This window comes from Pantherophis guttatus, chromosome 8 (genome assembly GCF_059756535.1).
Source record: "Pantherophis guttatus breed Tessera chromosome 8, ASM5975653v1, whole genome shotgun sequence".
NCBI lineage: Eukaryota > Metazoa > Chordata > Lepidosauria > Squamata > Colubridae > Pantherophis > Pantherophis guttatus.
In genome coordinates this window covers 20,458,427-20,476,303 of record NC_142070.1, presented here as the reverse complement: position 1 = coordinate 20,476,303, position 17,877 = coordinate 20,458,427, and the positions used below count along the sequence as shown (strand labels likewise).

General features: G+C 39.8%; 1 protein-coding gene across 2 annotated transcripts; it reads left to right on the top strand.

Annotated features, from left to right (window-relative positions):
- Window positions 1-1,503: 1,503 nt before the first annotated feature.
- Window positions 1,504-16,626, top strand: LOC148112560 (alcohol dehydrogenase 1B-like). Of its 2 annotated transcripts, XM_087875375.1 has the most exons (9): window positions 1,504-1,859; window positions 3,689-3,790; window positions 5,827-5,965; window positions 7,315-7,402; window positions 7,510-7,720; window positions 8,903-9,166; window positions 11,208-11,343; window positions 13,892-14,030; window positions 15,471-16,626. In XM_087875375.1, exons 1-9 carry the CDS (start codon window positions 1,842-1,844, stop codon window positions 15,493-15,495), a joined length of 1,122 nt encoding a protein of 373 aa, XP_087731501.1. In that variant the 5' UTR covers window positions 1,504-1,841; the 3' UTR covers window positions 15,496-16,626. The 2 variants fall into 2 exon arrangements, with proteins under 2 accessions (XP_087731501.1, XP_087731502.1); XM_087875376.1 differs by lacking the exon at window positions 15,471-16,626 and having other exon boundaries at window positions 1,728-1,859; window positions 13,892-14,034.
- The last annotated feature ends 1,251 nt before the right edge of the window (window positions 16,627-17,877 follow it).

The window sequence follows — 17,877 nt, the reverse complement described above, 5'->3', positions numbered from 1 at the left end:
TGCGATGATCAGCTCGCCGGTGCGCATGATCGTGCAGGAAAATGAAAGACTAATTTCTGGCACTGCCGCATGTACAAAGGCCAGCTGATCATCGCACAAACATGCGCACCAGAAACCCGGAAGAGGAATGGATGACGATGTGCATGCCAGACAACATGGCTCCACGTGCCACTTTGGGCATAAGGTTGCCATGACGAAAATATGGAAAAATAAAATAAAACAACAAAACTGGCAGGAGGAACATCACATTTTATGGCCTCTTTACAGATTTCACTTACCCTGCAACCATATATGCCATTTCAATATGATTGATGTGTTGTATATTGATTGATTGATTGATTGATTGATTTATTTATTTATTTATTTATTGGTTCGATTTATATGCCGCCCTTCTCCGGAGACTCAGGGCGGCTTACAATGCGTTAAGCAATAGCCTTCATACTTTTGTATATACCTGCTTAGTAGGGCTTTCGGCCCCCCCAAGCGGTGTTCTTTTTTATACAAAGTCAGCTTTTGCCCCCATAATCGGGGTCCTCATTTTACCTACCTTGAAAGGATGGAAGGCTGAGTCAACCTTGAGCCTGGGGAGATTTGAACTTGCAGTAATTGCAGACAGCTGGTGCTACTTTAACAGCACTTAGCTGCGCCACCAAAGGCTCTTGGATGCAACCTTTGGATAATATTGGATACAAACTTTGCTTTTAAGCACCTCTTTCCAATCCTACTTTTTATCCTATTATTTAAGAGCAAAAGTTCAAAGGTATAACCTTTGATCTCTACAGTGGCCAACCAAAGATACCCTCTGAAATTCACAAGGGCAATTGTACTCTGTGGTCTCTGTCTATCAGCAACTGTCATTCAAAAAGAAGTATTGAGAATAGTGTTCTGCTCTATAAAACAAAGTCTAAATTCTGCTCTATAAAGCAAAGTCTAAATTCTCTTTGTAGGTCCATAAACCATAAATATTGCTTTCAGGTCTTCCATTTTATGGCCATCGCTATTTGTGGAGTCATTCCAGAGTGTAATTATGCATGAAGGGAGATTTTTTTCCCCTCTTTGCTTTGTATCCTCTCAGTCACTGTTACTCCACACCAGGAGTTCCGTTTTCGCTGGCAGAGCACTGCAGGAGGCCGTCGCAGCCAAAAACAGAGCCTGAGAGGGGTGTCCCTGACACAAGTGATGTTGAGCTAGCCATGCTCAGCCTGGCCCCGCCCACCCATCTCCGGAGGTCAAGCACAACCCTGATGCGGCCCTCAATGAAATCGAGTTTGACATCCCTGCTCCATACCATGCATAATAATCAATAATCACCATTTCTTCTAATCTGAAAATCTCATTGTCATATTCTCAAAGTAAAGTCGCTAGAGCTCTCCAATCACCATCTTTTACAATTCTACAATATTTTTTTAAAAAGTCAAGAACCAGAAAGTACATTATTTCATCTGTAACCATACCAGACTGGTAGTTCGTTTTCTGTGCTTTTTCTTGAGCTTGCCAATGTATTTGCATTTTTCACAAGCGCCCATGAAAATTGCTGTTTCTTGGTCTTTCACAACACGACTCTTGATGCATTACTTGTCTGGTTAATAATATCTATACTGAAGCTAAAAGCTCCAGGTAATCTCTGAACTTAATTGACTAACTGTTTGATATTACAAAACACTCTGATTAAATTAGTCAAAATAAAGGAGTGGTTAAGTTTGTTGGGTGGAGCTGGGAAAGTACTACAATTATCTAAAAGAGAAGTAAGCTTTTTGCAATCCATATTTTGAAGGCAAACTGTTTTGCACCAAGTAGAATAGCCTAGAAGAAGTGAAGTGTGTATTACAAAGTCAAGGACCATGAGCACTGCAGGGAAAGTAAGTAAACTATTATTTCTTTTAATGGTGATTATTCATTTCTGTGATATACCACAGTATAGAATTGTTTCCACTGTGGTTGGCAAATTGCCTGAGACTGATCCTAAAGCTTTCCTCACCCTAGGCACTTTTTTTGTCAGTATCACTCTGAAAAATTCTTTTTTTTTTTATTACAAAGTTTTACAAAGAAAATTCCCCCCCGAATATTCCCCCCACCCTTTTTCCCTCCCCACCACCCCCACACCCCTTCCCCCCTTCCCATCCCACCCTCCTCCCCCCAGACTTCCCAGAGCAAAATACAGGGTATTTCAATTAACAATCATAAGCTAAATTAACCTAACTATTCTTAAACTACCAAATCCCCCCCTGAAACCTTAACTCCACTATAGATAACATAATATTTCTAAAGTTTAACATTCATTCATAAGCTATTTGATATTTTCTTGTCTGATACTTATTTTGCATATAATCAATCCATCTTCTCCATTCCGATATATATCTTTCTTGTGTATAGTCCTTCAAATATGCTGAAATTTTCGCCATTTCCGCTAAATTCACTACTTTCAATGTCCATTCTTCAATAGTAGGCAAAGAGTCCTTCTTCCAGTATTGCGCTACCAACAGCCTAGCTGCTGATACTAAGTTTAAAATCAGTTTAGTCTCTAATGCTGTACAATCCGTCATTATGCCCAATAAGAACAATTGAGGAGTAAATTTCAACCTTTTTTTCAGGATGTTCTGCATCACCCACCAAATTTTTAACCAAAATGCCTTGATTTTCTTACAAGTCCACCATATATGATAATAAGTTGCATGAAAAATTCTTACTGCATTTAAAACCATTCATCATCCTGGTTGCTCTTCTCTGCACTTTTTCTAGAGTCTCAACATTTTTTTTGGTCACCACACTAGAAAAAAGATGCTGAGACTCTAGAAAAAGTGCAGAGAAGAGCAACCAGGATGATTAGGGGACTGGAGGCTAGAACATACAATGAACGGTTACAGGAACTGGGCATGCCTAGTCTAGTGAAGAGAAGGACCAGGGGAGATATGATAGCAGTCTTCCAATATTTGAGGGGCTACCACAGAGAGGAGAGGGTCAAGCTAATTTCCAAAGCATCCGAAGGCCAGACAAGGAATAATGGATGGAAACTGAACAAGGAACGATTCAACCTGGAAATAAGGAGAAATTTTCTGACAGTGAGAACAATCAACCAATGGAACAGCTTGCCTTTGGAAGTTGTGGGAGGTTCATCACTGGAGGCTTTCAAGAAGAGACTGGACTGCCATTTGTCAGAAATGGTGGAGGGTCTCCTGCTTGGGTGGGAGATTGGAGTTGATGACCTACAAGGTCTCTTCCAACTCTGTTAATCTGTAAATCTGTAATTCCAAAAGTTCAATCCGTCCACAGCACAGAGATAGCATTGGAGGTGAGAGTCTGTTCAACAAATACAAATCTCACGTACCCATTCACATTTGGTGGACTTAAGCTCAGTCCTTTGGTTCCTGGCTTTTCTTTTTAAAGTAAATCAATCCCATTCTAATTAATTAAACAAGAAACATTTCAATGGCTTGCCAACACATGGAACAGAAAAGAAGTTCTGGAACTACAAAATGTTAACATGGATTATTCCGTAGCATATCTGATTGTAGGAAAAGGGGTTGTCAGAGAAAGGACTTGGTTGGTCAAAACTGAGCTCAACAGTCAGCTACGAAGGAATGGATTTTGGATGCCAGAAGAGTAGGCTTTCCTATAAATGCCTGATTAACCCATGAATTAATGAGTGTCTTCTCTTAGAATAAACCGTCTCTTGCTTCCATTTTCTTAGGTAATCAAATGCAAGGCAGCAGTAATCTGGAAACCTAAAGAACCATTTAGTATTGTGGAAATAGAAGTAGCTCCACCAAAAGCACATGAAATTCGCATCAAGGTAAAGGAAATAAACCAAAATCCATGTTAATGCAAGTTACTCTTATCTATGTGCAACCATCTCAAATGGGATATGTTGAGGCGTACCATCTAGAATGGTTTCTTCGTTCATGGGAATGAGGGACAAGACCTGAAAGCAAAATGAGACAGATTGTTGTGGTCCGCCAGCGGCCTGCGCGGATCATGGCTGATCCCGACGATGAGGAAGCTGGTGTGGTGTCACGCCAGCAGCCTATGCAGCCGGCGCTCGCTTCGGACAGCGAGGAGGAGGATGTGAGGCAGAGACTCAGCCAGGACCTTCAGAACCTCCAGAGGCTCCTTCAAGTGGAGAGAGCGAAGTGGAGGAGCCTCTCCTCGATGCTCGAGCACGCAGGGCTGCCAAAAGGCAGGAGTGGCTACTCAGGAGGAGAAGGTCTCCTTGAGAGTAAGGCTTGAGGCTAATTGGCCACTCCCTTAGCCTATTTAAGTCACATGCCTTTAGTAAGTTTCTTGCTAGAAACAACTTGTAATTACCATCAGAGCATTTTTTGGAAAAGTCTTATCGTATTTTGCTTTCTGGGCTGGTTGCCAACCTTTGCCGGACTTTGGTTTATTCTTGCTACTTAATAAACTTGATAAGGACCGTTGGTGTGTATCAATATCCTCGGGAATCCAGAGCTGGGGCAGAACACAGATACAATCCCTTAAGAGCTATGGTGGTGCAGTAGTTAGAATGCAGTACTGCAGGCTACTTCTGCTAACTGTCTGTTGCCAGCAGTTCGGCAGTTCAAATCTCACCAGCTCCAGGTTGACTCAGCCTTCCATCCTTCTGAAGTCAGTAAAATGAGGACCCAGATTGTTGGGGGCAATATGCTGACTCTGTAAATTGCTTAGAGAAGGCTGCAAAGCACAATGAAGCAGTATATAAGTCTAAGTGCTATTGCTATTGCTTAATCCTGCTTTCTAGTGAAACTAAATCACGCGCCACAGGTGATTCCCCCCCTCGCTTCTACTTACCTTCCCAAGCCTCCTTTTGGTATGCATACACGCGTGCAGAGTGCACATTTGGTGTGCACTGCGCATGCCCATAAAGCGTGCACACAGTGTGCATGCACAGCCAGCGAACCGGTGGCAAACCTGTTCGGATTTCACCACTGAGTGCAGGCTCCCCTTTTTTTGAGATCAATCAAATATTGATCTGTTAGTTTTAAAAGGAATTGACTGACCGGCTCATCAACTAAACCTGACATTATAAACTGACATAACTGGCCCAAAGTCACGCAGCCAGCTGTCATGCCTGAGGCGGGAATATTACCTACAGTCTTCTGGTCTTCAGCCTGGAGCTTTAACCACTAGACCAAATTCTCTCTCTATTTTTGTTATCTCGCTTTTTAAAATGAATGAGGTTTTAGAAGGGATTCTTGTAATCTTTAAATAATTCCAATACTTTTTTTTTTTAATTAATGCATTTTTCTATGGGAAGTTACCAATTTTAATCATTGTACTTTTAGCTCTTCCTGAAAATTGAGGTTGAAGGCAGTGGTGAAATGTAAAATTTGTTACTACCGGTTCTGTGGGCGTGGCTTGGTGGGGGGTAATGTGACTGGGTGGGCGTGGCCAACTTTTTTTTCATATACATATATACATTTAAAACCATTTTTTCTACAACCTCTTCAGCTGAAGAGGTTGTAAAAAAAAATGCTTTTAAAAGGCTCTGACTCTCCCAGCTGAGTTGCCTGATTGTCAGAGGCTTTTTTTTCTTTTAAAAACTTTTTTTTAACTTTTACAAGCATTTGTAGAAAAAATGCTTTTAAAAGTTAAAAAAAAGCCTCTGATGATCGTGGGGCTCAGCTGGGCATGGGGCGGGGGCGGGGGGAGACAGGGATTTCTGCTACTGATTCTCCAAACCATCCACTGCCATCACTACTGGATCGGGCGATCCAGTCCGAACCGGGAGCATTTCACGCCTGGTAGAAGGGTTTAACAGAGAAATCATATTACTGTAAATTATGCCTAAAATAATGTACTCCAATAAGTTATCTTCTGCCTTTGTTCTAGATTTTGGCTAGTGGAATCTGTGGCTCAGATTCCCACATTCTAAGGGGTGTTACAAAGGCAAAGTTTCCTATTATTCTTGGACATGAAGCAGTTGGCTTGGTTGAGAGTGTGGGGGAAGGTATTACCAGTATGAAACCAGGTATGGAAATTGAGTGCAAAACCTTTCCCAGTAAGAATAAAATCAATAAGGTAATTAACCACTAGAAATTAAAAAATTCATACAGGGAGGCCTCGACTTAAAACCATTTGTTCAGCAACCAAACAAATGACTGTTTTTCACACTTACGACTGTTACAGCATCCCCATGACCTAATGATCTTGATGACAAATTGTAATTCATGGATAGATCTATAAACAATGTTATGACTTCACATGATCAAAATTCAGGTGCTTGGCAACTGGCATGTATTTATGATGGTTGCAATGTTCCAGAATCATGTAAATCACCTTTTGTGATCTTCTTGACAACCAAAGTCAATGGGGAAGCCAGATTCGCTTAACCGTGTTACTAACTTAACAATCATAGTGATTGACTTCTGTGCCATGAAAGGTCATAAAATGTGGCAAAACTCACTTAACAACTGTCTTGCTTAGCAGGAGAAATTTTGGGCTCCATTGTGGTTATAAGTTAGGAGTCCTATTGGAATTCTGAATGAAAATACTAGCAGTAGGTTAGTAGTATCTCCTCAACTATATCCTACAATAAACCACAAGCATTATTGTTTTCTCCAGAACTAACAAAATTAGTTTAATAATAATAATAAATAACATTTTGCTATTAGTTCAGTTTCAATGAGGAGCAGCTAAAGTTTAACACCATGTCGATGACATGTTCATAATCTGCATTATTTAAATCAGCAGCCCCCAACCTTTTGGGCACCAAGGAACAGTTCAGTGGTGGGATTCAAATTCTTTTACTACCGGTTCTTGGGTGTGGCTTGGTGGGCGTGGCTTGGTGGGCGTGACAGGGGAAGGATACTGTAAAATCTCCATTCCCACCCCACTCCAGGGGAAGGATACTGCAAAATCCCCATTTCCTCCCGATCAGCTGGGATTTGGGAGGCAGATAATAGATTGGGGTGGGGCCAGTCAGAGGTGGTATTTACCAGTTCCCCGAACTACTCAAAATTTCCGCTACCGGTTCTCCAGAACTGGTCAGAAACTGCTGAATACCACTTCTGGAGCAATTCCATGGAGAATGGTGAACCAGGGAGCATGGTTTTACACACTGCCTGCACATGTGCAGATAGGGCATCACTCACTTGTGCAGACTGGTTCCTGATGGTTCGTGGACCAGTATTGGCCCGTAGACCGGTGCCAATCCGCAGACCAGGGATTAGGGACCTATGGCTTAAGTAACAGAATTCTAAAATCCTATTGTAGCAATATTGAATTAGAGTGGAATTGACTGATTTGCTAGTAAAATACTGCCACTAAGTTGTCTGGAAGTTTCAAGTCCATTGATAATGATCTTTTTCTCATTCTCAGGAGACCAAGTCATTCCGATATTTCTCCCCCAATGTGGCAAATGCAGTACTTGTCTGCATCCTACAGGCAACTTCTGCAAGATTGATCGGTGAGTTTCTGTTCTGAATTGTGGCACTACTGAACTTTCTTGTCCTGTCTGATAACCCCATGACGGATAATTCTGATTTCCCCTGCCATGTTTTTGAACCTTCACAGTGGGTCTGGATTAATGGAGGATGGCACCAGTAGATTCACTTACAAAGGAACACCACTGCACAATTTTGTTGGTACCAGCACTTTCACAGAATATACTGTGGTACACGAGGATTCGGTTGTCAAAATCGATGCTGCAGCACCTCCTGAAAAAGTGTGTCTTATTAGCTGTGGGTTTACTACTGGCTATGGTGCTGCCATGAATGCTGCAAAGGTAAGTTTCTGATATCTCCATATTCTAGGTCAGGATAGTGGTTCTGAACCTTTTCTTCACCACGGGCCCACTTTAAATACCTTTTGTGGTCACGGACCATGGTCATGGACCTCCAAGACTTAACTCTAGATTTAAATCATAACATTTCTTCAAGCCTTCGCAGACACCCTGTGATGGCATCGCACGCCCCCAGAGGTCTGCGGACCACAAGTGGAGAACCACTGTTCTGCGACATGTCACATGCAGCTATAGTGCCATATATCTGCTCTTAATGGTTTGACTTCATTTTAATTCTATGATGGAATTAGACATTTCTATAAGTAAAAATGTTGGGGGCTGCAGGCCAATGTACACTTTGTTTGTTTGTTTGTTTGTTTGTTTCATTTGTTCGTTTGTCAAAGATGTACAAGATAACAGGAATAAGTATAAGCTTGGATATTAATACAGGAAATGGGAACAAATAAATGGGGATAGTAGGACAGGGACAAAAGGCACGCTGGTGGCTTATGCACGCTTCTTACAAACCTCTTAGGAATGGGGTGAGGTCAACAGTAGACAGCTTAAGGTTAAAGTTATGTGGGGGGTGAGGATATAACAACAGAGTCAGGTAGTGCATTCCAAGCATTGACCACTCTGTTGCTGAAGTCATATTTTCTGCAATCTAGTTTAGAGCAGTTTACCTTAAGTTTGTATCTATTGTGTGCTCATGTATTATTGTGGATGAAGCTGAAGTAGTCATTGACAGGTAGTACGTTGTAGTTTTGTGTAATTTTGTGTACTACGCTTAGGTCAGACCGTAGGTGGCCTAGTTCTAGGTTGTCCAAGCCTAAGATTTCAAGCATGGTGGCATAAGATATTTTGTTGCAAGCAGAGGAGTGGAATACTCTTCTCATGAAATATCTTTGGACTTGCTCAATTGTATTAACGTCCGATGGGGATTGAGAGATATTGATGGAAAACAATTTGTCTAGTTAGCCTTGTAGAAAATAGATATTTGTGACTGGTCACATTTTATAGCAGCCATTCAAAGAATGTGCAATTCTTTCCATGGTATCCATTTTGTGATCATACACATGAGATGCTCTCAAAATTCCATATAGGCTCGTATCTTTGGACCAAAAGAGATTCATTAACCCTGTTAGTACATAACCATAATGCTCCTTTTTTTTTATGTTAACAAAGGTGCGGCCTGGTTCTACCTGTGCCGTTTTTGGACTCGGAGGAGTTGGTCTCTCAGCAGTCATGGGCTGCAAGGAAGCTGGAGCTTCCCGAATCATTGGAGTCGATATCAACAAGGATAAATTCCCCAAGGCTAAAGAAATTGGTGTCACAGACTGTGTCAATCCCAAGGATTACCAGAAACCCGTCAATGAAGTGATCTTTGACTTGACTGGGGGTGACGGAGTAGAATATTCCTTTGAAGCCATTGGAAAATCTGAAACCATGGTATGTGCATTAAGGTAGTACCACAATGGAAGAACTAAAAGGGACATGGGAAAGAAGTTATCTTTTACTAAAAGCCAACATTTCTGTGGGCTTTATTGAAATAATCATTGCAGCAATTGTAGAGTGCTAAGTAACAAAATGCAGCAGGAATTTTATCTGGGGAAACGAGAAATAGGGCCTAGTTACTCTAATTTTACCTCAACAGGGATGGCTGCAGGCAAAGAAACAGCTTACTGTATTTTTTCCTCATCCCATTACATGTAGTCACAGCACATATTGCACCTTTCAATTTGGTAAAGGAGTCATGTGATTAGGAGCCAGTTTCAGTGGTGTGATTCAACCGGTTCACACCGGTTCAGGAGAACTGTTTGTTAACTCTTTATGAAGTTCTGCAAACCGGCTCAGTAGTCAAGGTGTGCCTGCCTGTCTGCCGATTCCAATAGCTCACACATATCTCAGGCATTCCTGCTCATTTGTAATTAACCAAAGGAAGGAAAAAGAAAAAGAAGAAATAACCACATAGCCATTTCCTCAGCAGAAATTCTAGCCCCTTTAAAACTCAAGCTTAATGTGCAAGAGAGGTTTTTTTTCCCACTTCTCTCTCTCTTCAGTTAATAGCTCTGGCCTGGGGAAGACAACCAAGAACCATTTAACAGGTAAATACTTAGTTGCGATAACAAAAACTGTAGGAATGCAGTCAGCATGGAAATTTACAGATTAACAGAGTTGGAAGGGACCTTGAAGGTCAACTAGTCCAATCCCCTGCCCAAGCAGGAAACCCTACACCATTTTTAAGAAATGGCAGTCCAATCTCTTCATGAAAGCTTCCAGCTATGAAGCTCCCACAGCTTCTGAAGGAAAGCTGTTTCTTTGGTTGATTGTTCTCACTGTCAGAAAATTCCTCCTTATTTCTAGGTTTGAATTTTTCCTTGTTCTGGACAGGATAAGGCCAGGGAAGGAGTTTTAAAAATGTTAATACAGAGCAGGAGTTTCTTCTCAGAGTTCCTGTGTCTTTTTAAATACACATTCTAATTAGCAGCATTGATTTTATTAATTTGGAATAGGGTTGCAATGCTCTTTCTATGTTTATGTATTTTGATCCGGCATTTTCAGCATTTAAGAATTAGCTTACAGTATTAGACTGTAAAGATTTCAAATTATCTTGTAATTGTGTTGTTTGTGTGTGATGGAGCACCCACAACTTCTGAAGGCAACCTATTCCATTGGTTAATTGGTTTCACCCTTAGGAAATTTCTTCTTAGTCCTAGGTTGTTTCTCTCTTTGGTTAGTTTTCATCCATTGTTTCTTGTTATGCCTTTTGGTGATCTGGAAAATTGTTTGACCCCCTCATTTTTGTAGGAGCCCCTCAAATTTCCTGACAGAACAGTGGAACAACTTATCTTCAGAAATTGTGAATGCTCCAACACTGGAAGTTTTAAAGAAGAGATAACCATTTGTCTGAAGTGGTGTGGGGTTTCCTGCCTAAGCAGGGGGTTGGACTAGAAAACCTCCAAGGTCCCTACCAACTCTGTTGTTCTATTCTATTCTATTCTATTCTATTCTATTCTATTCTATTCTATTCTATTCTATTCTATTCTATTCTATTCTATTCTATTCTATTCTAAATATTGGAACGGTGCTATTTTATTGTGAGTTGAACTAAGGAGAAATTTCCTAAGGGTGAGATCAATCAAGTTGGCCATGCTCACCCAGCCACACCCACCCAACTGTGCATTAGTGCAGAGAACCAGTTGTTAAATTATTTGAATCCCATCCGTGGCCAGTTTGGTCTAGTGGTTAAGGCATCATAGTAGATACAGGAGACCATGCAAAAGAGAAATTGAAAACTTTCTTTCTGCAAATTACTTTATGGTAGCTTATCATAGGAAGGCATTGCCAAACAGACCATTTGAGAAGATGTTATTTTTGATACATTTGGAGCAATAAAATCCTATGTGAAAGGTCAATGGAAGAATTGTGGTTGGAGTGGTAAACATTGACTTTGACTTGATTCACATATATGTCTTTGGGTTTACTTTAGCTGGCTGCCTTGAATTCTTGCCAAATTAATTATGGAAAGTGCATCATTGTGGGAGTACCACCTACGGATTCTAAGATTACCTTGTCTCCAGGAATTCTCTTCACAGGCCGCACTTGGAAAGGAACTCTATTTGGAGGTAGGGCCCCTATTTGGCTATTAATACAGTCTCTCTTTCTTTTGTATCCTATACTATGGGAAGCTCAATATTACAAGTATAATATAGCAATATTAGCACTTAGACTTATATACTGCTTTACAGTGCTTTACAGCCCTAAGTAGTTTACCGAATCAGCATATTGCTCCCAACAACCTGGGTCCTCATTTTAGGATGGAAGGCTGAGTCAACCTTGAACCTGGCCAGTAGTGGGATGCTGCCAGTTTAACAACCAGTTCAGTGATCGCACACTTTGCGCGCAGGCATCCACTTTGCGCTGTGCGCGCATGCACAATTTTACAAATACTAACCTTCTGTGTTACCACTTGAGAGTAACACAGCTGAGATGTGGCAATCCGCTCTGCCACGTCAATCAGCTGAGAAGATAAAGGTAAGTAAAGCGCAGGGGCAGGTGGGTGGGCTTACCTGATCGTCGGAGCAAACGGTTTGCTCGCAGCTGATTGTCGGAGCTATCAGTTCGCCCGAACTGGTATAATCCCACCCCTGAGCCTGATGAGATTTGAACTGCCAAATTGCAGGCAGCCAGCAGGCAGAAGTAGCCAGCAGTACTGCATTCTAACCACTGCACCACCATGACTCATTATATAATAGATAGGTGATGGGAATCAAGACCAACTTAGCTTAAAGACTGTCAGTTATCTCAATGCCTAAACAGCTGAAATGCTGTGCATCACCTTTTCCCAATCACTTAGTCTTCAGTTTCTTTCATCCCCAGGTAGTATTGCCTATGGTTTCATTTGCAGCAACGGTAGTTATATTTCAAAATAGTTGGAAAGCACCAGATAAGAACGATGCTCATTGCATCTAATGTTCTGTCATCAGTATAGCAGATCTAGATACTGTGATTTGTTCTTAACATTTTGCTTGCAGTCACTGGAATCTTGACAGACCACTCTTGCTTAAAAATAATGATATGGTTTCCTATTACTTTGAGGCAAGAAATACACAAAAACTGTTAATGTTAAGAAATAAATATAATTATTGACCTCCACCCTGAAATAAATGTGGAAGGGGGAAAAAATGAAAATCCCATCTTTGTCAACCTATATTAAACATCCCATCCATCCATTATGCATCATTGAGCCATCACAGCAATCCTCACCCCATGTCCATTAGATGTAGCCTCCTGCCACCAAAAGGTTGTCCCACACTTTACTTGATCTTCTGTCACCAAATCATAGAATCAGATGTAGTTCTGCTATTACTTACAAGCAGGGATGAAATCCAGCAGGTTCTGACAGCTTCTGGAGAACCGGTAGTGGAAATTTTGAGTAGTTCGGAGAACCGATAGCAGAAATTTTGAGTAGTTCGGAGAACTGCAAATACCACCTGTGGCTGGTCCCAGAGTGGGGTGAGAATGGAGATTTTGCAGTATCCTTCCCCTGCCACGCCCACCAAGCCACACCACACCCACCAAGCCATGCCCACAGAACCGGTAGTAAAAAATTTGGATTTCACCACTGCTCACAAGCCCAATTGCCCTTTAATTGCCCTTTATCATTTCTCTTACACAGTTGGCTGAACAGCTGGAGGTCATCCAACAACCAGCAGACTGTTGCTTCTACTGAAACTAGTTACTAAAAGGACCACCATACTATTGTGTTTGAAAGTCCTTTCAAACACAATAGTAAATTTCATAAATGATTACGTTTAAGTAAAACAGGATCCAGAAACTCTACCAGAATTTCAATATGTCTTGATATAAATTGGAATATCTGACTGCTTCGAGGGATATTTTTTAAAAACTTCAAAGCAGGAGTAGCAGGGAGAAGAACCTATTAAGTCAAGTAGCAGAGTTTCTGGAAAAAGAGTTTAAACATTTTGCAGTAGAATTTTTTTGGTTCCCTAAAATTGCTATCTTTTAGGATATTATTGTTGCAGGCAAAAAAACTAATATTAGTTGCAGAGGAAGTGAATATTGAGTCTGAGGAATATCCCAGTTGCCCCTTTCACAGCTCTAATTATTTGTTTTAAAAGATTCAGAGCACCAATGATTCATCTCCTGCATTATATAAATGCAAATTGTACTGAGAGGCAGAGAAAAATCCATAAGAAACTCCTTATGAAGCCATATGGTTGTTCTAATGGTGCTACTATTTACTTATTCATATTGACCTTTCTCAATTTAATATTCTCCAGAAATGCTAGACTTGAATATCAGCATTTCTCAGGCAACCTGATCTTTAAAGTCCAACACTTATGGAAAACACTAGGTCAAGGAAGGTTGATTTTCAATGATGATCCAGTAATCTTTACAAACAACAGATATGATAATATTATAGATTCCCTAATACAAATATTGAAGCAAGAACTTTAGAATGGGTTGGTTCCTACTCCTTGCCCTCTGAGAACCATGATTTCAAGAATGAGGAATAGATAGGATTATAGATATTTGAACAGAGTCCAATCTTATTAAGAGTTTCTGCTTCAAAGAAAAGCTGTAGAAGTGCATTTCAAATGACCTTGTAAAATTAATGCAGTATCTTTATATCCTTTTTTTTACTTTCAGACTGGAAAAGTAAAGATACAGTTCCTAAGTTGGTTTCGGATTTCATGAACAAAAAATTTAGCCTAGATCCATTAATTACTCATACTTTACCGTTTGATAAAATCAATGAAGGTTTTGAGTTGTTTCACTCAGGAAAATGGTAAGACTTCCTTAAAAATAAAAGTCTCCCCCATCTTAAAATGAATAAATATGGTCCAAAAGATGTATTAAGTACTCACATAATTAATAGTCAAAATTCATATTGAGGAATTGTTTGTTTTGCCAACAGAAACTTTGAAAAATAGCTACATGCCTTTAGTTTCAGGCAAGGTGCCTAAATCCTATAAAGAAGAAAATTGTACTAAGAGAATTTGGAGAAAATATTACTGACTTTGCTTAGTTGTACAGTTGGGATGATGTAACAGAGGTGATCATGTAACAGAGGTGGCTGCATGTTGAATTTTTAATTCCACTCCAGAGACACCTCCCCACCTATTTCTTAAGCAAACTAGATTTAGGCAGGGGTGGGCTGCTGGGGGTTTGCAGGGATTTGGGAGAACCTCTAGCTAAGATTCTGTGCAGTTCGGAGAACTCACAAATCCCAGTTCTGGCTGGCCCCACCCACCCCGCCCCTCCCAGGAGTCCCCACGTGGCCCATTTTAGATGAAGGTAAGTGCAGGGCGTGCGCATAGGCTTGGGGAGGGCAAAAAACGGGCCTACCAGAAGTTTGGGAAGGCCAGAAATGGGCCTGTTTCCGTCCACCAGAGGGCCTCCAGAGCCTGGGGAGGCCATTTTCGCCCTCCTGGAGACTCGACGAAAGCCTCCGGAGCCCAGGGAAGGCAAAAAGCCCCCCTCCTCGCCATGGTGCAGGAGGCCAACTAGGCCACACCAACCATGGCCACACCCACCCAGCAACCGGGCAGAGAACCCCTTGCTAAAATTTTTGAAACCCACCCCTGGATTTAGGCTAAAGTTTTCAAATAGTTGCCATTTTATACTGAGAAATTGATTTTGCCTCCATTTTAATTATATTAGCTATTCTGAAAATTTTGGCTAAAGATGACAAATCAATGAATACTATGTATTTCAGTTCATTATTAATGAATAAAGGCACCCATAAGGTGGTAATCAATTGAAATCAATGCTGTTAATTATCTAAAAGATTAAGAAATCTCACAGGCAAGACTGATGCTTCGGCATACTTGTGTGAACATTTGCACCACCAAATTATTTCTTCCTCATACTTTCTATCAGAAGTCTTCTGTTGTTATCAGGGCTGTCTTTTATACTGTACAAAAAAGCTGAGTAGCAGAGTGCCTCATTTGCAAAAGAGAATACAGATTTCTCTGTGTTATTAATTCCTCCACAGAAATAATGGCATGTTAGAAAGGTTTAATTTTGGCAGAATCCATCCATTTTCCTGTTTTTTTCACCCTCTCTTTAATCTGCCTTGAAAGTTCTTACAATATTAATCTATTGATAAAAATAGTCATGAACTGTTATTATCAATGGTCTTACTTAAAGTCTAAATAAAATTTCTTGACTTTGCTAAGAAAAGAAATAACCACATTTAAATATAAACTGTTTTCTGATGTTTCAGCATCCGCTGCGTCCTGACGTTTTAAAGGCTCTGGTGCAGAAGAAAAATAGAAAACTACCATTTCTGTCTCTGAAATCCACCAGAAATGCATTATGCAGCATATATACTTCAATAAGCTAGTCAACAGAAGCAGAATTATTTCTTTTCTTTCTATTCTTTTCTCCCCATTCTGGTTCATGTGTTATTATTACTGCTGAATTTACCTGCAAGGACAACAACCCTGGAATTAAGGCACTCCCATGTGAAAGTAAAAATTAGGAAAAATATAGTTATAAACATGCTTAACATTCCTATGTTTTGTAACTTTCCCTATTTCATCATCTTCCTCCCCCCCTCTCTCTCATGATTGGTTAATTATGTGCCCCTAAAAGACAGGGGATTTCTAAAATTGTGTGCATGTGTGCTCATGACCTTTTTTCTCACAAATTATTTTCACAACATAGACAAATAGATAAATGCAAGGCCAATACATAAGAATCAGTGGCTCTTATGGGTAGGGAAACAGGTGTAATCCAACACCAGTAATGATCTGCAACAAGTTTAACTACTTCCAGTTTTAGAAACAGATTTATTTTATCACCATTTCTGTGCTTTTAATTCCCACACACACACACACACACACTTTTTTTAAGTGGCAGGATGGAATTTATATTTTTACAAATTCAAGATGGAAAATGATACACGGCTTTTTATTTGGTACAAACAAATAACAGCTTGTCATTTTTAAATGTTATGGGATTGGAATATTTTTTCTATGCTGGGAATTGAAGTCCACAAGTCTTAAAGCTGCCAAGTTTGAAGACCTCTGATTTACAGTTAGATTGGCTATTCACTTACACTTAAAAGATCACCAGCATCAATAACGGGTTCACAGCTTTGTCCTTCTCCTTTAACATAGAAGAATGGATGAAAGGTCAAGAGAGAGATTTTATCACTCATAATTCTTTTATAATTGTTTGGCACTTTTTATCATGTAAGACTGCCAAAGAGTAGGAGCCAAAATATTTTGGAAGAGACTTCACTTACAGATGGGACAACTTAACAGAACATAGGCTAGAGATTCACTATCCCCAATGGATTTGAGATATTATTGCGTTAGTAATTTTGGGCATTCCCATATGATGTTATTGTAAAATAATAAACCTCTTGGATCAGATTACTTGTTTATTTTCTTCCTCAATTTCTTCCCGTGGTGCAGGAGACTGACTAGGCCACGCCCACCATGCCCCTGCCCACCCAGCAACTGGGCAGAGAACCGCTTGCTAAAATTTTTGAAGCCCACCCCTCAATGAAGGCAATATCTACTGACATAATATTACTCTTCAAAACATTTATTTTCACTACCGTAGCTGTTCAAAGAAAAATCCCATCTCAGGCACTGAAAGAATCAAAAAGAAATTTAGATCTATCTATCAAGGTATATTGGCAAAGACATCAGAAAACTCTGAAAATCGAATTCTGAGGAACCAAACAAAAGAAGTCAAAGGGTCTGGCTCCATTTTCATTTCTTTGTCTTTGTTCATATCGTATTTCTTTCTCTGGAACTGGCTGAAACCCATGTCAGAAAAGACATCCTAACTAACCCATAATGATCTAGTTTAGAGATTCAGGAATTATGATCAATACAGAAAATATAGAAAATAGTGAAAGTCAGCTGCAGGTTAGAATTTTATTTTCAGGGATCATGATCTCAAATTGTGTGGCTTCTGTGTGTTGGAGGAAAGAGATTCATGGAAGAAATAGTAGCAACTAAAATCATCTGGGTTTTTTCCTTTACCATATTCTGTCTTTTCTCTTTTTTTTTTTGAACCTCGATATCATAATAAAGATTTGAATTTTATGTTTTTTAAAAACCATAACCCAGCTTCTGGCAGCAAACATTTAAAAAAAAACACCCCAGTTTGATTTACCAGGAATATTTATGCTGGTGCATTTTTAATCAACAACTAAGCTGAATTTGGAATGATTTGGAATATATTTGCTTTTTATAAAAAATGATGTTTTTTATGAACTGTCACACTTGTTTATTTCTTTTGAGTATTTAGCTGCAGTCAGCCATGTTAACTAGAAAATTATAATACTGACTCATAGTACAGATGTTATAATACAAACATTTATTTTCAGAATATGAACAGGGTTTTTTTTTTGAGTAATCAAATCAGACCATATAGAAATTTGAAAAACAGATGTTTCAGGCAAAACTTCTCAATTACTTGAACACTAACAATTTATGATAAAAAAAGAAGTCACTGGAAGCTCCTAATAACTAACCACATAAATTCCTCTATGGGTGAGGTCATTCTCTAGTATGGATCATAGCCACAGGAACATATTGGATGGATCACTACATTCTGGCAAGTTCTTTTCCAAAGTAAAATATCCAAAAATTCCAAGCCAGAATGGTAGA

Bases quoted from the DNA above. Each gene is read 5' to 3' on its own strand.
- LOC148112560 (XM_087875375.1), top strand. The intron at 3,791-5,826 runs GTAAAGGAAATA...CCTTTGTTCTAG, and splicing joins CACATGAAATTCGCATCAAG to ATTTTGGCTAGTGGAATCTG. The intron at 7,403-7,509 runs GTGAGTTTCTGT...GAACCTTCACAG, and splicing joins AACTTCTGCAAGATTGATCG to TGGGTCTGGATTAATGGAGG.